Source organism: Taudactylus pleione, unplaced genomic scaffold (assembly GCF_031769625.1).
Source record: "Taudactylus pleione unplaced genomic scaffold, aTauple2 ptg000198l, whole genome shotgun sequence".
Lineage (NCBI taxonomy): Eukaryota > Metazoa > Chordata > Amphibia > Anura > Myobatrachidae > Taudactylus > Taudactylus pleione.
The window spans coordinates 11,731,487-11,754,999 of NW_028284600.1; the positions used below are offsets into that span (position 1 = coordinate 11,731,487).

The following is a 23,513-nucleotide window of genomic DNA, read 5'->3' on the forward strand; positions in this document are numbered from 1 at the left end:
CAGAATACTTATTTTCTCTATAGAACTAGCATATATTTTTAACAATACCTGAAAACATACATTTTTGGGGGATATAGCACAAATATTAAGGAGTCCCCTGATTTAAGTAGGCTTTCCATTCGCAAAGCAACACACATAGGTTTCTAAGGGCAGGGGCGTATCTATAGTGGGTGCAGGGTGTGCTAGCTACACGGGCCCCTGGATCCAGGGGGCCCCACACCGCACACCCTGCACGCATAATATTACTTAACTCTCCAGAGTCCCACATCGGCGCGGGGTCCGGCGCTGTAAAAACGACTGGAAAATGACCACCGCGGCCATCTACTCATCGTTTGAAAATACAGGGAAAATGGCCTCCGTGGCCATTTTCCTGGTGAACTGCGCATACTCTATAGACTCTGGGCGCACTCTAGTGCCCAGAGTCTATAACTCCGGCGCTGACCGCGCACAGCTCAGTGCGTTGCTGGCCACCAGACAGAGAGGAGGGAGCCCGTGTTGGACACTGCACACGGGCCCCCTCCTCTCTAGAAACGTGCCTGTTTAAGGGGGCTACTTAATTGTCAGATATACCAAGCTCCAGAATATGAAGCATTCCAGAGCTTGGCCCTGCCGACTAATACTATCGGAAGATGGTGTTAGCCCATAATAGCCTATTTACTACTCTATCGTCGATTTTACTGAAGAGGGATCTGAAGGAGGATCCTTTCCTGGTACTGTCTGTTCGCATCGGGCTTCCTAGCAGAAGGTAAAGTGGCCACATATCTAATATAAGCCAGTCCCAGTGAGTTACAAATAGTATATTTAGGTGAATAATAATATGGTATTACCACAAATTACAGCGATAAGGAATCTTTGTTTTTGGAGACAGACCACAAATATTAATAAATTTGCCACAAAGCGTACTGTAAATAGGTTTATTGTTCCTAAACATGTTCTAGATATGGTAATTGGTAAGTTGAACATCAGATTGATATTGAGTAGTATGAGTTGCTGTAGTACAGTATATCAAACACTTTCTCTTACAGGATACAGTGGTGGCCCTTCAAGGACTGACAAAATATGCAAAGGCCACTTACAGGGACAATCAGGATGTGACTGTGACAGTCAGGTCATTGTCTGGGTTCCAGAAGCAGTTTCATGTAGACAAAAACAAAAGTCTAATTTTACAAAAAGAATCCTTACCAGACATCCCCGGAGAATACTCGCTGACAGCCACAGGGAATGGGTGTGTGTACATACAGGTCAGTACAGTCATTGGTTTTAAATTTGTCTGTGTTAGAAAGACCTGTGGTAGGGGGGGAGGGGGGTAATTTATGAAAAAAATGGCCAAATAAAATATGTCGATCATGATCTCCTCATTTAAAAATGTAACTTTCTCCTATATCCTCTTTAGGGGCCACTACTAACCTTGGGGTATAGAGGGTGCAATGCAAGATTTGCCACTCACATTGCTACAGCTCGTTTGTAATGTAGCCCCTCAACTCCTTGCTGTAACTTCTTAGTTTAGTAGGATAGGGGCACTGCATTTGTTGCCTAGATACCCTGTATCTTTCATTTTTTTTAATTATTATTATTATTATTTGCCTTTTGGCAAAGCGGTACTGTGTGACATTCCCTCTTCATGATTTGTGCCATTGGTTAGACTTTCTTTTCTTTTGTCAATGTTCTTATGATTCCATAAGAGGGATTTACATCAGGCGGTAACAGTCTGGTAAGGCATAGCTTAGGGGTTCCTGGTTTGTGTTCAATAGCATTATATCACTAGTGACAAGATCGGAAGTAACTCGCTGCTATAGGTTACAGCTTGGTCTTACTCCTAGAGACACCACTCCTAAAATGTAATTAATAAAAACGTATGGAGTTATCCCATCTTTGGATAACTCCACAGGATTATATCACTGTAATTTCCAGGACTCCTCACTTCTAAAATGGTGCAGCGTATGGTACAGTGTATAGTTAGTAGTCTGTCTCTAAAGCAATTGGCTTTGGTTATTGTCTTTGTCTTGCACAGCTTTGCTTAGTATATCCTGTCTCAGGGACAGTTTTGGGATGTCCCCCAAAGAGGATGTACTGTAAAAGAAAATAGCATTTTTGAACTTACTGTAACCTTAAATCATTTTCTCTAAATCCATTTGGCGGCCACTAATATCCCCCACCCTTCATGGCTCTGTGGTTGTTTGTTGTGGTCCATTTTTTTTTTTCTTCTTTAATATTTTAGTCTTATCCTAAAAGCTTTGCTAGAAAGGATGAGTTTTATAGGGAAGGAGATACATTATAAATAATATGTAGGAGCTTGAGTGCCAAATCCTGCATTGCATCCTCTATACCCCAAGTTTAGTAGGGTCCCCCCAATGGATTTAGAGAAAAGGATATAACATTAAGTACAAAAATTATATTTTTGCTTTTCTCTTTCTAATCTTTGTCTTGCTAATTTTTGCTTTTTTATTATGTTTATTGACATTAAATTAACACTTGCATTTAAACGGATTAATTTAATGTATATAACACCCTGGAATGGAGTGTCACTGAGGGCTACATTGGGAAAGTTCTTTATTTTACTTTTACCCAATCTTTGACAGTGTTGTTTGGATGTATGTTGGCATAGTAACAGAATAAGGGGTAGATGTCTTGGTGAAAGCTAAAGTGGATGGAGATAAAGTAACAAACAGCTAGTGACTGTCATTTCAAACACAGTCTGTAAAGTGAAAGTTAGGAGCTGATTGGTTAGTACTTTATCTCTCCCTACTGTATCTCTCCCCAAGGTTTGGTACATCTCTCCTGGGCAGTAATACAACAATTAGATCACTCTCAGGGGGACTCACAAATAGATCCCCATTGGCTTCTATTGGGCAACACCATTTCAACTTTTATCTGAGCTGGGGCTGTCTACTCAGAAGACAGAATTATTGAAAAGATGTTTCCATGGCCTCCTCAGCCCTGTAATTGTCCTATGTTTTCTCTTTATGTATCCTACATCATTCAGAAAGTACTTTCTCTAAATTGGGTGCATAGAGTAATGGTTTAATTTATCCATCTCTCTACAGACACATCTTAAATATCATACCCCACCTGTCAAATCTGACACTTACTTTGCCCTCACTGTCAGCACCCAGCCATCAGTCTGCAACCAGGAAGCACAGACACAATTTGAAGTTCTCATGGAGGTCAGGTAAGGATGAGATCTTGGAGGTGCTTAATGGAGACCTCTCTTCTATCTCTTATGTAAGATCCAGGGGCCTTACTGAGCTCAAGATCAGATGTTAACTGAATCGTAATAGTGTGTGTATGTACAGTCAGGTCCATAAATATTGGGACATTGACAGAATTTTTAGATTTTGGCCTCTATTCACCACCACAATGGTTTTGAAATGAAACAAACAAGATGTGCTTTAACTGCAGACTTTCAGATTTAATTTGAGGGCAATTACATCCAAATCGGGTGAACGGTGTAAGAATTACAACAGTTTCAATATGTGCCTCCCACTTTTTAAGGGGCCAAACGTCATGGGACTATCAACTCAAAAGTTATTTCATGGACAGGTGTGGGCTATTCCCTCATTATTTCATTATAAATTAAGCAGGTAAAAGGTCTGGAGTTGATTCTAGGTGTGACATTTGCATTTGGAATCAGTTGCTGTCAACTCTCAATATGAGATCCAAAGAGCTGTCGCTATCAGTAAAGGAAGCCATCATTAGGCTGAAAAATCAAAACAAACCCATCAGAGAGATAGCAAAAACATTAGGTTTGGCCAAATCAACTGTTTGGAACATTCTTAAAAAGAAAGAACGCACCGGAGAGCTCAGCAACACCAAAAGACCCGGAAGACCACAGAAAACAACTGTGGTGGATGACAAAAGAATTATTTCCCTGGTAAAGAAAAACCCCTTCACAACAGTTGGCCAAATCAAGAACACTCTCCAGGAGGTGTATGTATATGTGTCAAAGTCAACAATCAAGAGAAGACTTCACAAGAGTGAATATAGAGGGTTCACCACAAGATGCAAACCATTGGTGAGCCACAAAAACAGGAAGACCAGATTAGAGTTTGCCAAACAACATCTAAAAAAGCCATTACAGTTCTGGAACAACATCCTATGGACAGATGAGACAAAGATCAACTTGTACCAGAGTGATGGGAAGAGAAGAGAAGGAAAGGAACTGCTCATGATCCAAAACATACCACCCCATCAGTGAAGCATGGTGGTGGTAGTGTCATGGCGTGGGCATGTATGGCTGCCAATGGAACTGGTTCCCTTGTATTTATTGATGATGTGACTGCTGACAAAAGCAGCAGAATTAATTCTGAAGTGTTTCGGGCAATATTATATGCTCATATTCAGTCAAATGATTCAGAACTCATTGGACGGCGCTTCACAGTGCAGATGGACAATGACCCGAAGCATGCTGCAAAAGCAACCAAAGAGTTTTTTAAGGCTAAAAAGTGGAATGTTATGCAATGGCCAAGTCAATCCCCTGACCTGAATCCGATTGAGCATGCATTTCACTTGATGAAGACAAAACTGAAGGGAAAATGCCCCAAGAACAAGTAGGAACTGAAGACATTTGCAGTAGAGGCCTGGCAGAGCATCACCAGGGATGAAACCCAGCGTCTGGTGATGTCTATGCGTTCCAGACTTCAGGCTGTAATTACCTGCAAAGGATTTTCAACAAAGTATTAAAAAGTGAAAGGTAGATTTAGGATTGTTTAGTTTGTCCCATTACTTTTGGCCCCTTAAAAAGTGGGAGGCACATATAGAAACTGTTGTAATTCCTACACCGTTCACCTGATTTGGATGTAATTACCCTCAAATTAAATCTGAAAGTCTGCAGTTAAATCACATCTTGTTTGTTTCATTTCAAAGCCATTGTGGTGGTGAGTAGAGGAAAAAAAATATGAAAATTCTGTCAATGTCCCAATATTTATGGACCTGACTGTACATGAGCTTTATTACAAGATTATAAAATCAGTTGTTCTTCATCTGCTATGGACTTCAAAGTCCTACAATCCCTGTAGTCTTGTTTTAGGCCTGCTTGAACTTTTAGCTCCACAGCAGCGGTTCTGTTGGTTGTGTTGAATCATAAGTATTAACCCCACTGTTGAATTTGTAAATAAACCTTTTAATACATTCCTGCCTATAAACCTCTAAGATTCACCTGCCTAGCACCTCTAAGACAAAACCTGCCTGTACCTTCTAAAACCACAAGATGTCGCTATTTTGATTATACCATTAATTAAATACTGAGACAGTTGAATAGCGGTCCAAAGCGCTAAAGATTATTATTCAGGTTAAAAGTACAGATGTTACAACGCTATGATCTAATAATGAGCGCAAATAAATAGTACAAACATTAGCTCATAAGGTACAGTTAATATACATGAAACGGTTATTAAAGATCAAAATACAATGAGCAATATGGGAGAGAGAGAGAGAGAGAGACATCAAAATACAATGAGAGAGATATCAATGTCTGCTGAGAGCACATGTTCAAGATGGCTGGTGATGGTGTGTGTGTGTGTGTGTGTTTGTGTGTGAGGGGGGGGGGTTGGGAATGCTTCCTGCCCTATTGTCCATACCGCATGGTCTACAAACAAACTCCATTATGAAGCTACCTCATTGAAATCTCCCATAATGCCATAGTTAATTAAATATGCAAGCTGGATATCATATGCCAACACATCAGGCAAACACTGCACCATTTAATATTCCAACATGTACAACACAAGCTGATTCCAATATACAACAATACCATCCTACAACAGACCTCATCCAGTAGTCACTAGACCGTGGGGAGGGGGAAGGGCCGAAGCACATGTTTTTCCTTTGTTTGCAAGCCTCATGATCCCTAGGCAAACTCCACCCTGAAAACTCACACCAAGCTGCAACTCCGCAAATCATACATCCATCAATGACCACAACCACAACAAAGACAATATACCTATCTGACCCACACAACACCACAACTGGGCAGAATCACAATTTCCCTTGTTCACCCCACATGGAGGCAAGCCATCTCCAACAAACCGCAGACAACATACCCATCTGACCCACACAACACCACACGGCAACCACCCACGACCATTCAAAGCTGCCATCAATTCAACCTCCACGATACAACACTGACACCACCCTATGATCACATTCATGAGTATACAACACACACCAAGCCCATCTCTCACAAGCAGAGATATTGTTCAAGCACATGGAAAGGCCCCAACACAGAGCACACCAGAGGATCTCAATCAACCAGCATCAATCATCCACAAATACAACAAAAACTCCACAATCAATCCCTTTCCTGCATGCTGACAACAGACCACTGTACCCTACAGTGCAGATGAAAAGCACAGACCAGACAACACATCATCCACTGCATGCCAACACAGACCCATGAATATCCCCAGAAAGCCACAAACCACAAACCATGCCAAGCCAACAACAGACTAACACCAAAAATAGCCACAGACACCCAAATAGGATAAATATTGCACAATTTATACTTAGCTATAACCCAGGGGAACTGAGATCCATTTTCCGTTGTCTTGTGAGAGAGGAAACCTCTCTCTCCTCCAAAGATCTGCCAGTGTGTGTGTGTGTGCCGGCCTTTGTGTCCTCAGAATGCCATACTCCTCCCCCCACCTGTGAAACTCCTATGCCAACAGTGTGATACAAATGCTAAACAGGTCACTTCAAATGGACACAGATCAGCCTCCAAAAGCTTGTTGTCTCCTTATTCCCCCCTGCATGCATAACTAAGCTGCTAACATTTTACAAGGTACAGTTTGGTGTTTTAACTCTCTACGGTCCATAAGTTGAGAATGCATGTTGCGATCTTCATATTGATGTCACTGGAACGCTGTGGAAACAAAGTAGATCAGTATGGCACCAAAAATAGTCCAATTGTCATTTACTAAGCCATAGTTACAGAAAACATTAATTTCTTTATATACTGACATGGCGTTTAAACCGAGTAATAATTATCCTTTTTGCGTTATGGGACCATTGCTTTTAAATGTATGTATGCGGGGAAAACACCACTGCTTTGCTGTTACTCAAATATAAGTCTGTGGTGATTTTAATGTGTTGGAAAGTTATTTTATGTATTCTGAACACTGTCGGTATGTGTTTGGGGAAGATTGTTAAAAAGCCGTTCGTGCTACTTTTAGCAACTTTGCACTGTGGATTGTGTACTATGTATTTTTGACAAAATGGCGCTTGTGTAAGCTTTCTTTTCTAAAATGGAGTCTTGCTGCCATTCACAAGATGGCGTCGTGCAGGTTTTTCTGATTGCAAACAGATTCTGTCTTACCCAATTATCCGGTTTCGACTGTTGGTTGGTTAATACTACTGGGAACTTATCAGAAATAGGGCAGGAATTATGAAGCATCCCATAGCAAAATTTATTCTGTAGATTTGCAAATAAAACAAAGGACAGCACTTCCAATAGGAACTGTCTTTTGCTCTGTGAGGACTTCCGGGTTTTTGACTCAGGAGTTCTTCTGTGCATGTGCGTGGCCATCAGTCAGTGTATGCACGAGCTGCTGGGGGCACTGAGAGGGATCCTATTGGATCCCTCTCGAGGAATGCTGCGAAAAGAAGCCTATAGGCTTCTATTAGGTAATACCATTTAAGATAAGATTGCCTGTTGGGTACAAACTATGGAAAATTTAGATTTCCGGAGCGTGAGGCATATGAGGGATGTGGTCATACCTCCAAAGGAGGCAGTTTTATGAGTTTTTACTGTGTTTTGGCCATTAGTACATTCCGTACATAGGGCCATAGACGCGATAAAGCGAAAGGTTAAAGTCGGTGAACTTTTTGCACACTTCGGGACTTTTGGTGCGATACTTTCGCATCTTTTGCCTATGCGCACTCCCTTTTCTCGCACTATCCTATTACAAAAGACGCAAAGCGGCATTCGCCCGAAAACGGACCGTGGTGTAACCTGTGAAAAGTACAGCAGATTTTGGGGAAATCTCTGTACCCATAAAAAGGCTAACTGACAAAGGAAATCACTTTAGAAGTGTATTTGTGGACCTGATAAAAGTATTTGGGGTTTTTAAATTCGATCAAAACAAGGGTTGTTATATGCATTTTTGTGTAATAGTGGAAAAGGATATAAATAAATTTTTTGGCAAATAAATGCTGCAATAAAATTAGGGGTACAATAAAATGGGTGCAAATATATTTTTGTGTCCTAAAAGTGCACTTTTAAAAATTTTTAAATATACATCTGGTGCAGCCACCTGCAATGTTTAATGTCCCATCCACACAGCCCCCAAAATACCAGACCCACTACTTTAAACCCATTTTCCAACACTTTTAAATCTTTCACCCCAAAATAGACATGTAGTTATTGGCCAAATTAAGCTATTTAAAAAAATATTTTTGCATAATTTGTCATTAGGGGGGTTGTCCAAATGGTTCTGAACCAAGTCCTGACATTTTTATTCCAAAAGTTTTTTTTTTTTACAATTTTCCACCCAGTGGCGTCACAAAGGGGGGGTGTGCCGCACCCAGGTGTCACACGCCTCAGTGACAGATGCCGGGTGCAGCACTCGGCTCCTGTCACAGCGAGGAAGCCGGCACTCCGCATCCCGCACCTCCGGCACCCACCACCATCCCATTGATAAACACAGGCCAGGGTTCGGTCCGTGAAGCCACGCCCCTTTCAGATGGCCACACCCTGTATGCGAGGCCATACCCCTTTTGGCAGCGCTCGGCTACCCCCCGCGCATGTCATCCCTCCCCGCACCGGGTGTCACTGCGGGGAGGGACGCCACTGTTTCCACCTGCTCTGAGATGGTGAAAACTTTTTGCTGGTTATTAGTCTATGGAGAATTCGCATGTGTGAAAAGTTCAGCAATATGATTGCACAATACATTTTTTGTGTGAAATCTTAGCATCGGCGAAATCTTTTTGCAAAACCAGGGCTTTTCCTGTCTAATTGGATATGGCCCATAATCTCAGTAGTATAGGCGCGTAATAAGAGTTCATTTTGCAATCAAAAGAGATTAGAAGCATTTCTTCCACTGTAACTGTATAGTTTCTCCCAACGAATGCAGAAATGATCGTGTATATTCTAATAAATGGGAGCATACGTAAAACACCTTCCACAAATGTTTCAGTGTGTGGGTGGGATGCACTATCCTCAAAAATGCGGTCAAACCTCCGAAAATGCAGAAAAGCAAAACTTTCCGGAGCTTGTTCTCGATAGCCAATCTGTAGACGGTGTTGCCTTATAGAAGCCTATGAGCTTCTTACCGGGGACTTCCCAGTGTTCCCAGTGTCCCCCGCGGCCTGGCCATATGCACAAGGACTCCCAGGTCATAAACCCAGAATTCCTGACACAGCAAAGGACAGCTCTTATCAGAAGAGCTGTCCGTTGCGATTTTTACAGCAAATCTTTATGTATACGGTGTTAATAGGCGCCTCTATGCATGTGATCAATAGCGGGATGCAGCTCGTTCAAAATGCGATGCGTGATGCATCCAACCCTTTCTATAAGAAATATAGTATACCAAACAATAGAAAGGCGAACACACTGACTGAGTATAAAACATGTCTAAATTACAATTACACACAAGACACATGACCTTGAACACTCTATCCCTATATCAGAACAAGCCCCAAAGTTGGGACTAAGGGGGAGATGCTTCAAACCTTCAAAAGAGGACAGGTGAAGAAGTTGAACATAGCAGCCAATCAGCTTCTAATTATCATTTATAGAATGCTTGATAAATGATAGCTAGAAGCTGATTGGTTGCTTTGGGAACATTCTCTATATATCCGCTTTAGAAGGCTTGATACATCTCTCTCTATATGCCTAATATAGATAACACTATCCTTTCCAGAGTGCAAATTTAGTAAGAGCCTCCTTGAAATGGGCCTGTTGGAAGTCCAGGTACACTAGCACAATGCATCATCTCTGGTCACCACATCAGCAGCCACTAACAAAGCATTTAGGTGCTGTCTTTAACAAACTCTTACTGAAATCAAATCTATGTTGTAGTTATACAGGTGAGAGAAAGGAGTCTAATATGATACTGGTAGATGTGGAATTACCGTCAGGATTCATTCCCAGTAAAACCAGTGTGAGAAAGGTAAGGTGCAAATATATTGGCCACAATACTCATTTATAGCAACAACAAAAAACACATTTATTACTGGTCCTGATTCAGAGTTGTAATCACACCTGATGGTTTATGTACAGCTCCGATGATGAGGGACCTGCCCATGCACAGGATCAGTGTTGTACGCACAACCGATGGTTTGTGTCCAGCTCCGAAGGTGAGAGACCTGCGCATGCACAGGATCAGTGTTGTACGCACACCCGATGGCTTGTGTACAGCTCCGATAGTGAGGGACCTGCACATGCACAGGATCAGTGTTGTACGCACAACCGATGGTTTGTGTCCAGCTCCGAAGGTGAGAGACCTGCGCATGCACAGGATCAGTGTTGTACGCACACCCGATGGTTTGTGTACAGCTCCGATGGTGAGGGACCTGAGGATGCGCAAGATCAGAGTTGTGCGCACACCCGATGGTTTTTTACAGCTCCGATGGTGAGGGACCTGCGCATGTACAGGATCAGTGCTGTACATACACCCAATGGTTTGTGTACAGCTCCGATGGTGAGGGACCTGCGCATGTACAGGATCAGTGTTGTACGCACACCTGATGGCTTGTGTACAGCTCCGATAGTGAGGGACCTGCACATGCACAGGATCAGTGTTGTACGCACAACCGATGGTATGTGTACAGCTCCGATGGTGAGGGACCTGTGCATGCACAGGATCAGTGTTGTACGCACAACCGATGGTATGTGTACAGCTCCGATGGTGAGGGACCTGTGCATGCACAGGATCAGTGTCGTATGCACATCTGAAGGCTTGTGTACAGCTCCGATGGTGAGGGACCTGCACATGCACAGGATCAGTGTTGTACGCACAAACGATGGCATGTGTACAGCTCCGATGGTGAGGGACCTGTGCATGTACAGGATCAGTGTTGCGCATGTCCAGGTCTCCTTCTGCAAGATCTCTCGCAGTGCACCCAAGCAGCAGCATGATTGACTTGCTTCGGCAGTTTGGGGGTGGGGACAGGGCCTCGTTTTCTGGGAGTGTCGAGACCAGTGTCTGCAACTGGTCGGGATGTTGTGATGCTGTGATCTGGCGCAGGCATCGGATCTGAGGTGCCATCAGGAGACTTTTTTTTTCTTTTTTAGGCTTTCTGTAGTGTACACATGTAGTGTGCATTGTTCTGCAGACGCGGCAGCAGCGGTCATGGGCAGAGAAATGGGGACGGTCACTCTCAGTACCCCCTCTCAGCGCCGCATACAATAGTTTTTAAAACAAAAATTAGGGGAGGGAGTGTGGCCATGTCTTCCCAGAATTGCCCTCACCCTCTGTCCAGTACCCGGGCCCGTCAGAACTCTTGACAGTCCTGGGCATTAGTATATTTTTGCACAGCAGCTGCTTTCAAATTTGCAGCTGCTGTGTAAAAGGGTACAATACTGAATCAGGCCCCTTGTGTGTAGAGTGGAAGTTCTGTGCTGGTGACAGCAGTGTAAAATTGCTCCTTTATCCTAAAAATGGTGTCTTCATCTTCTGACAAATGATCACAGTGCTTGAGGCTTTGCAGGATTCCACAAATTATCTGCCTCTGTGCTTTATATAGTCAGATTGCATTATCCTAGAGATAAAGTGGAGCGAGAAAAAGTACCAACCAATCAGCTCCTAACGCATGTTACAGACTGTGGGCCTAATTCAGAGATGGATGGATTTGCAGAGCTGCACACAAGCAGCTGTATAAATTCTATCCTTCTCTGATGCAAATGCAGAAGGAGGTGTCAGACACCACCTTGCTGCATTTGCGATCCCATCGCAACTTTTTCGACTGGTGGTCGTGATGGTTACTCCTTTGGCTAGGCTGCAGGAGCTGAAGCTTCCCGCAGCCTGACCGGATCACGTAAGAGGCCAGGAATCTGCATCCGCAGACGCTGGCTTTGTCCCTCCCAGAAAATAAGGTCCACATGCCCCTGTTTCCGGGAATGGTGACCAGTTATACCCTAGCTCCGCCCCCCAAATGCTGCAGCATGTCAGTCGTGCTGTGGCTTGGGGGAGTCTGAACTGTGTCATCGCAGGACCTGTTCTGTGCATGTGCTGGTGCAGACCCGGAAACATTGGACATGTACGTTCATCATCAGATGAGTGTATATGTCTGGATCAGGCCGTGTGTTTGAAAAATTACAGGAGCTGATTGGTTTATGCTTTATGTCTCTCCAAGGCTTGGTAAACCTCCCCCTTTGTGATTCTACTGTTGCTGCTTCTCCTATTGTCCTATTTCAAAAGCACCTGTATAACATGTGAATACAAATAATCAAGAAATTATGTTATATGTGGGGATTATACAAAACAATTAAGAATACAGTACTTGACGTACTATATTAAACTAAGCCTAAACTATAATACATAGCAATTAACTTTAATACAGGGAACATACAGTATGTCGAAATAGATACTTTGTGTGTAAAATACAAAGACATATAATTATTTACTGTGTGCAAATTGTTTTAAGCGGTTGCATTCAAACTGGATGATTCCATTATATATGTTAAACATATTTATGAAATTATTGCAGCATTTAAGATGCATGAGTTTATATAGTAACCTATCGCTTTTAGGAGTCGAAGCAAACTTGTGCTTAGAAACCTAAAAATATTATATCTTAACACTCTAGGTGGCAGATTCAATTAAACTTAATGGGCTAATATAATATGGGAAGAAATCTTGCTCACATCTACAGTAACCCATGTATAGAAACAATCAAGGTATCCTACAACTGCAGTGTTGAATGGAATCTCCAATATCTGATAATTGAATCTCTTCTTAAGCACATACCATCCAACAATGAACAGCTTTAACAACCCAGCAAATAAATATCATACGGGTACATTGCAGGAGCAGCATTGAGAAATAAATAATCAATTAATCAGTTTAAAGGAAAAACCACATGTCCACCCACCTTACTTCAATGTACAGATTTACTTCTGGCTGTAATGTTTATTTAGTCTTTGAGGTAAGATACTGTAGAGAGGGTGGTTTACAATTTTTTTTTAAATGCTTTGATAGAGAAGTGACAGACCTACTGTATGGTATTTATTTATTACTTAGTTGAAATGTTGAATTTTTCATTATATTCTACATGATCATACATGCCAATGCTATCCATATATCTCTCCACTTCCTCTTTCTTTTATTTATATTTCCTATAGTTAAAAAAAAATCCTATTGTTAAAAATACAGAAATCACACCAGAAAAAGTGATCATTTACTTGGAAAAGGTAAGTAAATATTACCTGTATATTTTATTTTCTCTTATATTTTTGTCTCATGGTAGTTCTCGGCTCACAGACGTTTCTGAGCTATTGTCTCTGCTCACTGCTCATTCCAACCTACTGTATTTACTCATTAGCATCATAGGCAAACGCAGGGGGGGGTTTCCGTCTGCCTGGAAACTCCCCTCCCCAGCCCACAATAGAAATAGTAATGTAATAAAATGTTACTAGTGCTGAATGTTCTTCTCAGTATCACAAATGAAATAATTAGCACCACCTGTGACTCTTTTAACATGTATCAGTCAGTAATAAATAACCTGTGCACCAACTAGGAGATCTGGAAAACATTCACTGTTAGGGATGCACTGCTATATAGCCCAATAAGTACATACTGTATATGTCCAGGGCAGTGTTAGGTTCTTCTGCTGCACCCCCAGACTCACGGACTTTCTCCAATACTCTGGAATGGTGCCCACATCTAAAATAAAAACATTCAGCTCAGGCAGGATGGCCTTACTGCCGCATTTAATGGCTTACTGTGATCACTGGTCCTGTATATGCTGGAATTATTACACACAATACACTTTGTATGACACATATAATGGCTAACTGTGATCACTGGTCCTGTAAATGATGGAATTATTACACACAATACACTTTGTATGATGTATATTAAAGCTGGATAAGTGCTAATTCTGCCCTCTTCATGGACTGGTCACACTCACTCTAAAATCAAGCATTTGGAAACCCCCCTCTAGAAATCCTGCGTTTGCCACTGAGCATAAATCATCTTTGGAGCCTGTTATTTCTCAGCTCTTCCTCTTTCTGTCTACTAACTGTATTCATCACAACATACTGTATTGTTTTCCTTACAGTTATTTTACTGTAACTATTTATTCAGTAACTTCACTGCATGTCTTCCCTATCGATTTAGAGACCTCTTTCTCTATACTTTAGGAGCCTATCAATTACACCTTCATGACTATTCTCTATTTAACTATTCTATTACTCATTGTACATTATACATTTCCTGCTTTTATATTGATCACCGGTCTGCATTATCCGCTAATTGGTTAAAGAAACCTCTTTACTATGTACTAATGTCTGTTGTGCATCATAAAAGAGCTCAAAGTATATTGTGCATCACAAAAGAGCTCAAAGTAGTGTAGTCACTAATACCCCTTTAAGACATACTGAGATTCCCAAAATTCCCGGGTCTCATGTCTGTGTGAAAGGTACCTACCCGGGAACATGTTCCCGGGTAGCCACCCCTGCAATCGACCAGGGTTTTTCCCGGGACTTAAGTCCCGGGAAATTACCCTGCTTCTGTCTGAATGGTGCGACCCGGGAATTCACTACTCCCGGGCAGCATCAAGCAGCTTTTGCATGTAGCTGACAGCGCAGAGCGTCCTATAGGACGCTCAGCGCTGCTGCTTTGAGCTGACAGCGCAGAGCGTCCTATAGGACGCTCAGCGCTGCTGCTTTGAGCTGACATCGCAGAGCATTCGATAGGACGCTCAGCGCTGCCGCTCACCACCCTCAGCACTGGCCGGCTGTGCCACAGCGGGCCACCCACACTCCCGCTGGACCACCAGGGAATTAAAATAAATGTTAAAAAAATGATAATAAAAATAAAAAACTGCATTTCGATTGGCCGGCTTTTGGCTGCTGAATGATGACTTCATCAGCAGCAGCCAGAGAGGGGATAGGCTAGGAGGAGCAGACGGCAGAGAAGAGGCAGGTAAGCAGAAAAGCCCTGCTCTTGTCTGAAAGGGGTCTACCTGGGAATTTCCCGGGTAGACACTGTAGTGTGAAAGGGGGGTCTGCACAGGAGAAATTCCCGGGTCTGAGCAGGAAATTTCCCGGGTTGTGTATCTGAAAGGGGTTTTGTCTTTACCCTCATGAATTTCTTACTACTGTAACCTACGTCTTCTCCAAGCTAAGATTTACTCATCTAAAATCTATTACTTCTGCATTTTAAGAGCTGAACTTCAGCACATTGCTGTTCTGTGATGTCAGTTATATCTTCTCTGTTTGTCTGCAGCTCACTCATGATATCGAGCGCTTAGGGTTTGCCATGAAACAAGCAGCACCCGTGCACAACCTGCAACCGGCAACTGTGAAGATATTTGATTACTATGATCCAGGTATATATTGTTGACTGGTCAGCAGTCTTTGTGCTGTTGTAATGAATATTCTGCAGAACCTCACCCCTTTCCTTGAACTTAACTGTCAATGATAGTGTAGGAATCTTCACCTAAGGTCACTTAAATCCACCTGACTGTTGTATGAAGCTATCATATAATAGTTGATTTGTAAGAAGCCACAGTGCTCCACAGCACCAATAGTTGGGGAAACTGGACATACATAAAACTGAGACACAAAAGGCAGAGATGGCCTTGATCATAATAAAGGGTAGAGATGGCCTTGATCATAAAACAGCTTGCATTTCAATTGGACAAGGGCACAGCTGTAACAAGAGGAGTGAGTATGACCTAAAGTGGAGATTGGGACAGGTGTGAGAGTGCATTAGTGTGGGTAGTATCGTGGGAATAGTAGAAGTTCTTTAATGAAATGGGCTTTCAGAAAGTCTGATTGGTGTGGCAAGGAGTTCAATAAGTGGGTAGCGGCACAGCACAAGTAGGTTGGTGTGAGAACGGGTTTCCAGATATGAGGCAAGGGGCAGGTCGGAGGTAGATCTATTAGAGTAAGAGGAACAATATTTTGACATGTTGAACTTGTTAGTGAGTCCCATTTAGTATAATTAGAATGCAGTTTATGTACGTAAAATACTCAGCATGGAGTATTTGTGGAGTGCATGCAGTATTCCACAGAAAATAATCCAGGTCCAGATGTAGAACTTCAAAGCCTACCTGACCCAATATCTAGTGGCCAGTGACCCATTTGCATTCATTAACCATGCACCACATACAGGATTTAATGTAACAAAAAAGGTAAAAAGCCAAGGGGGGTGAATAATTTTGCAAGGAACTGTATTTAGGGCTTATATTCCAGATATGCAGCAATCAGTGATGCACTGCAGGCTACCAATGACACCCAAAAACCCTCACCCAACTGGTCAGTCTTGGAATGCTGAATCCCTGCACAAAATCACCAACCAGGATGTTGAAGATCAACAAAAAATCTCCAGTTGTTTTATCTATCATTACTCACCAACTCTAAAAATCCTGTGGAAAGCCACTGCAGAAACTAAATGAAAAATTAACTTTGTATGAGGAAAAACAACCTCCCAAAAATGAGGGAAGTGCAGTTCAATAGACGACTTGTAGTCAGGAGGGGGAAGTAGCTGCCCAGCCTTTCAAAGCTTTTGCTATTTTGTTATGCGCATTAAATTAGAAAAAACAGCAAGCATCCACACTACCACCACTTGGGCCTACCACCAATATAGAGATGTGTCCTCATTTTACTGACCTTACCATTTCATAGCTCCAGTGGCACCATAATAGACTCCAGTGCCAACAATGCGCCAATGGTCACTGGCTCCTGTCTACAGACTGGTAAACCCAGTGACTGACCTACCTACCCACTTATTAAAACCAGGTACAGCCACTATCACGCTACTTGCAAAATGAGTGCCCACTGAGCAACGCAGACTTTTCTCATTGCATCCATGCTATTAGAGGCTAGCCCCCAACAGTGGTGTGCTTTCTGCTGACTGACTTCTCCCCAGGGACCCTCCCCTTCTTGCTCCTTCTCCCCGTATCCCCCTATCTCAACATCGTTGGAGCTACCCCACTATAGCTGATCCATTAAAATTAACACCAGAAGACCCAATCTTTATTATGTAAGATGAACCTTCCACAAACTTACAAACTTACATTGTCTCTCCTGCTCTTCTATAATGATGGTAGGTATTTTAACTACTACAGTAACACTGTGCTATATATATATATATATATATATATATATATTAGCTGAAGTACCCGGCAAGTTATTGATATTTTGTTGTTATGTGGTTCTGCCCAGCGCATTCTCCCACGAGGTCTGACCAGTACCCTAACCACTCCATTAGGCATCCCAGACCGATTGCCAAGTTTTCATCCAAATCCATCCAGTGTAATGCCTAGTGTTCCCTCTAGCTCCGGCGGCAGGCAGGGCGCCGGAGCTAGAGAGGGCAATGTTGTGCGCGCGCCCGAAAAGGGGCGTGGTTATGAAAAGGGGGCGTGTCTATAAGACGCGTCCCCCTTTTCGTCATACTTGGGGGCGTGCCCGGCGCTTACGGACATGCCGGGCAGCCCCCAAGCGCTGCAGAAAGGGAGAATAGACGCCGGGCGCATGCGCCCGGCGTCTATTCCCCGGCGGTGACCGGGTCACCGCATGTTTGTCCACCCGCGGGACACTGCGTCCCGCGGGTGAGAATGGCTCCCGCAGGCTGTTAGGGCAGGGCGCTTTTTGCCCTCCTCCTGGAGGGCAGGGTGCTTTTTGCCCTCCAGAAGGAGGGCAGGGCGCCGCGCCCCGCTAAAACAGCCTAGCGGGAACACTAAATGCCCACAACAGGCTCCCCGGGTCAAAATTCTGCTGAGTGTACACCAACAGGATGTCCGACCGGGACCTAAACCCCTTAATACGTCCTCTGGGATCCAATGTCACCACTATGTGAAGTTTTTGTCCAAATCTTGCCTATCGACTTAGAGACCTCTTTTTTTTACTCACTCGCACAAACTTTCTTTACTTCAGAAGCCTATCAATTGTCAAAGTTCTGCCCAGTGTACACTAACGGGAGGTCTGACTGGGACCCTAAACCCCCTAATACCTGGCCAGGATTCAACTGGATCACCTCGAGTTGGTTTCATCCCTATTGGTGTAGGGGTGTATTTTCAAGTCATTAAGTTTTATTATGTCCAATTCCATCCAGTGGATGACCCAGAACAGGCTTCCCGAGTCAAAGTCCTGCCTAGCATACACCATAATCCCCTTTAGTATGTCTTCTGGGGTCCAATGTTACCACTCCGTGAAGTTTTCATCCAAACCAATCTAGTGGAAGGCTTAGAACAGGCTCTACATGTCAAAGTTCTGCTCAGCATACACCAACGGGAGGTCTGACCGGGACCCTAATCCCTCTAAAACCTGGCCAAGATCCAACTGGACCACCTCACGTTAGTTTCATCCTAGTCGGTGCAGGAGTGTCCAAATGCGTAACCGGACAGACAAACAAACAGACCAATTAATTTTATATATAAGATTTGGCACTCTTTTGATTTGTCGCATTGTCGCTATGTGGTCTAATAGCTTACTTTTTTGATACTAAATAACTATGTAAGATTTGGCATCTTTACCTTGAGAGCTGTGGAAGATATTCGCCAACAAACAAACAAACTTCTTATTTCTTATTTATTTATATTAAGACAGATAGAAAGGACACTCTTTGTATACATTTATCATTCGGTTGCTTTCTGTGTTTTATGTTGGACACTGGGATGTTCAATGTTATATGATAGTCACAATTATGTTTTTTGTATTGTATTACATTTACCGGGATGCCCTGTGTATTTTATTGTGAACATTAGTATGTGGTTTGTATTGTACAGCAGTCACTAGCATGCTCTCTGTATTGTAAAGGCTCTAATTACGATGCTTTCTGTATTGTACAGCGGTCAATATGATGTTTTCTGTAGTTTATGGTAGTCACTAGGATGCTCTCTTTGTTTAATAGTTAACACTAGTATGGGGCCATTTATGATAAAAACCTATTCTTAAAGGAGAAGGCATGCCCACCTCTATGACTGGAGCAATCTATTATATTGTGGGCAGGTGGCAAAGGCAATGTGATTTATTTTTTATTTTACATTGCTAGAGAAAATGCATTGTCACCCCACTTACTTTTGTGTTAGCTCAGCCTACAGTTTATTTGATCCCGCCTAGATGTGACCAATTTCAGATTTCTTCCTAGCTCCACTTTAAGAGCCTGATTCAGAGCCGGATGCTATTTGCGCTCGCTAGTCCAGAAAAAGGAACTGGCTATTTAAATTAACCGTTCGCTCTTTGCGGTCTGTTCACGCCTCTATGTCTGAACGAGCGAACAAAACATGCGAACGTAATTTTGTAAAAAACGCCCCCTGGCCGCTCGCATCATACGTTATGTCCGCTATTTATTAGATTAATCAAGTACATCGGACGGCGTATGAACTGCTCGCTGTTCTTGTGGTTGGTTTTTCCTACCACAATCATGCGAGCAGTTCTAACTATAAAACAACCAAGTGACGTGGTCGTTGACGCTGCTTTAGTAATTATGCACACCCTTAAAACACCCGTTTTGACCGTTTGGCATGCCTGCGTTCGGATCTCCACTCCCCGTTTTCAAGCACCTTCCCCTGTTACCACCCACATTCGCCTCCTCCTGTCACTCAAAATAGCAGGCATTCGCTATTTAGCGAGCACACGATTTTCGTCCGCACTGACTGGTTTGCGCATGCGTATTAAAATCCGTACGCATGCGCAGTTGTGCGAACATCGGTTGGAACGAACGAGCGGCCGCTTACGAGCGGGTCTGAATCAGGCCCTAAGTTCCCAATTATTCCTTACTCCAGACCAGTTTATGTTGCACTGCAGGTGGGGCAGATGTAAAATGTGCAGAGAGATTTAGATTTGGGAGGGACATGTCCAAACTTATATCTAAATGGCAGTGTAGAGTTAAAGCTGTCCAAGAATGTGGACTACATGCAATAGCAGCCAGTATGAAGACTGCATTTGAAAAATATAAATGTATGCGCACACACCTTGAATTGCAACATGGTTTCTTCCAAATACAAAGTTACAGTACTTGCTTTTTTTTTTTATTTGATCCCAATTAAGAATCATCCCCATGCAGTTCATGTTTATTCAGTGGATGTACTGTAGTTTAAATCTTATGCTCTGGCCAAGTCCATCCTAATATAATGCTGCTTCTTACTATTGCAGATGAGCTTGCTGTAGCTGAATATAATGCTCCCTGCAGTAAAGGTACTGAATGTTAATGTGTGTCAATTTCTTTCTTCATTTTTTACTGGATATCATTTTTAAATATATAGTCAATCAAGATCATTGCGCAGTTGATGTCTCTGAAAGGAAGGATTGTGGGTACCCAGGGATAAGTGGTGAAGAATGTGAACAGAAAGGCTGCTGATTTGATTCTAGAGAACCTAAATCTATTTGGTGCTTCTTCTGAAGTCCTGGCATAGAAATTTTATTTTTTCGTGGCTCATTCTGTTAGGTCTGATTGAGTGGCATAACTACCGTTGGTGCAGGGGGTGCAGCTGCTATGGGGCCCAGACCGACCTGGGGCCCGGCCCTCCCCATGCACCTATGGTGCAAGGCCTCGGTCCGTGGTCCCCCCGCACCATCCTCACGCCCCTCTCCTCGAGTCAACTTACCTTCACCGTGGTCGTTCCCTCCTGGTCTGCTCCGGCTCTTCTGTTTTCTCATTGACTGATACTGGGAGGAGGCCGCCTCCTCTCAGCATCAATCAGTGAGGACTGAGGAGATGGAGCCAACCGGGAGAGGAAGTGTTCCTGCCCTGCGCAGCATGACCACGAAGCAGGTAAGTCTACTGTCGAGGAGAGGGGAGTGAGGAGGATGCAGGGGAATGGGGGCACAGACCTAGGGGGGGCCCGTGAAAATGTTGCTATGGGGCCCACTAGGTACAGTTATGCCCCTGGTCTGATTTATTTATTTACTAGCAATTGGGCCTGGTTTCTTTTCTGTCTATTCCGTCCTGTGTCTTCCTTTACCTGTGTCTGCCTCTCTCTGTCCCGCCTCCCCCTTCAGTCTCTTTCTCTCCTACCCTCAGTCTTATTTTCCATTGCCTCTCAGTCTCTTTCTCTCCTGCCACTCATTGCTCCTTTCTCTTTTTCTCATACCCCTCAGTGCCCTTCTCTCATGCCCCTCAGTGCCCTTCTCTCATGCCCCTCAGTGTCTTCTCTCCTGCCCCTCAGTCTCTATATCTCCTTCCCCTCAGTGTCTTTTCTCCTGCTCCTCAGTGCCCTTCTCTCCTGCCCCTCAGTGCCCTTCTCTCCTTCCCCTCAGTGCCCTTCTCTCCTTCCCCTCAGTGCCCTTCTCTCCTGCCCCTCAGTGCCCTCCTCTCCTGCCCCTCAGTCTCTACCTCTCCTTCCCCTCAGTGTCTTTTCTCCTGCTCCTCCGTCTCTTTCTTTCCTACTACTCTCTATCTTTCTCTTCTGCCCCTCAGTGTCCTTCTCTCCCACCCCTCAGTCTCTTTCTCTCCAGCTCCTCATCACCACTCGCATGCCAATATAAAAATAACCCAGGCGCTCTAGAGTTAAAATACAGACCCCAATTCAACAGAGCTGTTAGGGATAATCAGTCGCAATAACAAGAAAAACAATATAACCAAATGCAGCTCAGGACTAGGGAAATGGGACAAGTAGCAATAGTTCACTGCGGCCCGATTGTACATTTTATGCGGCCCCACATCGAGGGCTCTAATATACATATCTTGCGGCCCAGACTGCTCCTACCACCTGCTCACTTCTACACCCTCTGGCCCGCGGTGGCAGACTGTGACATGCCAGTGACAGACCCTCCCAGGGGCCTGCTCCTACCAGTGTGCTGCGGCTGCCAACACCCACTACTTTTCCCCCACCTGGCACCATCACCCCCCACCGCATAATAGTGAGTCAAGTGACTCACTCCACATCCCACCTTACCTATGCCGCATTGTCCGGCATGCCCGCAATAATGTTTTTCATGTGAGCACTGAAGCCAGTGTGGCGTCACGTCATAACATCGAGCCGCGCCGGCTTCAGTGCTCATGAGGAAAACTTTATTGCAGGCATGCACGCTGAATGAGAGGAGCCGCCGCGGGTGGTGTCAGAAGTCTGAGCAGGTGCTGGAGCAGACAGACAGAAGAAGTAGCGAGCGAGGTAACTAAGGTAATTCTTCTCTTTCATGATTGCATTTATTGCAGGCAGCATGTCATTACATGTATTGCAGGCAGCATGTCATTACATGTATTGCAGGCAGCATGTCATTACATGTATTGCAGGCAGCATGTCATTACATGTATTGCAGGCAGAATCAATACATTTATTGTAAAAAAAAATTATTCTGTATCAATAAGGTTGTTGGGGAAGGGAGTGGAGGGGCTGGCAAAGGGGAGGGGAGGAGGGTTGGAGGGCCCTGCCTATTTTGCCAGACAAAGGCCCCACAACACTCTTAAACCTTTAATATTCGGCCCGGTTGGGATTTTGAATTTGACATGCCTGATTTAGAGTATCTGTCCATAAACTCTGCACATGTTGTTAACGTCTGCTTGACCTACACATTTTAGAAAATTTTTGAAGTTGAAAAAAAAATCTATTTTTGGACACCTATTTATTGTACTATTATTGTAGCTGCTGTTTTTATGTTACACTACAATTCTATCTTCTGTCATATCATATTTCACTCTTCACAGGTTTGGAGAAAGAAGAAGCCCTTCAATAAAATCCTCTATCTGAGATCGTATCTTGAATACACTCTTTAGACTACAGCTAAGGCCAACTGATTTGAGACATAATAAGAAACCACATCAGGAATACTGAAATAAATAGAGGTGTAATTAAAAAAAAATAATAAAAAAACTGTTTCTAATTTGTATACTGTAAATTTCACCTGCAAAGTTATTCACTGCAATATACAAAATTTACTGAAGGCAGATACATTCATAGCCATATTGTAAGTCATACATGTACTAAGAGCACACATGACTAAAGGTGCCCATACACGGTGAGATAGAGCAGCCGATCCGACGGATTGGATCAATATTGCTGCTATATCGCCCCATGTATGGACATGATATCGGCCAGTGTGCACTCCCGTGGGGTTGTACATCGCACTCCCAGATCTTACTGCAGGTTCAGTTGATCTGGTGATGCGATGCGCGATCCCATGCCGTGCTATGCGGATAGGGGAGGGGCCGGCCACCCGATTGCTCTGTGTGTGGGGACCGCCCGATATGTTGGACGTCGGATCCCCAGTCGCATCGCAAGGTGCATAGCGCACCATGTATGATGGCTTAACACAGTTCCTGAGGCTAGCTGATTGCATACAGTACATACCAGCTTTCCTGCAATAACTGGGAGAGTCCCAAATTCTAGGAGGCCCTACCAGACTCCCAAGAGAATAGTCTAGCCTTCTGCATTCTGCCCACTTCCCAAGTGAAGTAGACGCTCCTGGGGTT

General features: G+C 43.6%; 1 protein-coding gene across 1 annotated transcript in view; it reads left to right on the top strand.

The window, feature by feature from the left end:
- Positions 1 to 23,513, top strand: part of LOC148518864 (alpha-2-macroglobulin-like protein 1) — a 138,811-nt gene that overhangs the window by 101,723 nt on the left and 13,575 nt on the right. Inside the window, exons 30-35 of the mRNA XM_088476944.1 lie at positions 1,026 to 1,241; positions 3,045 to 3,169; positions 10,013 to 10,103; positions 13,277 to 13,345; positions 15,384 to 15,486; positions 20,258 to 20,299. Of these exons, the coding sequence (XP_088333070.1) occupies positions 1,026 to 1,241; positions 3,045 to 3,169; positions 10,013 to 10,103; positions 13,277 to 13,345; positions 15,384 to 15,486; positions 20,258 to 20,299 (646 nt within the window). The remainder of the gene's footprint in view (positions 1 to 1,025; positions 1,242 to 3,044; positions 3,170 to 10,012; positions 10,104 to 13,276; positions 13,346 to 15,383; positions 15,487 to 20,257; positions 20,300 to 23,513) is intronic.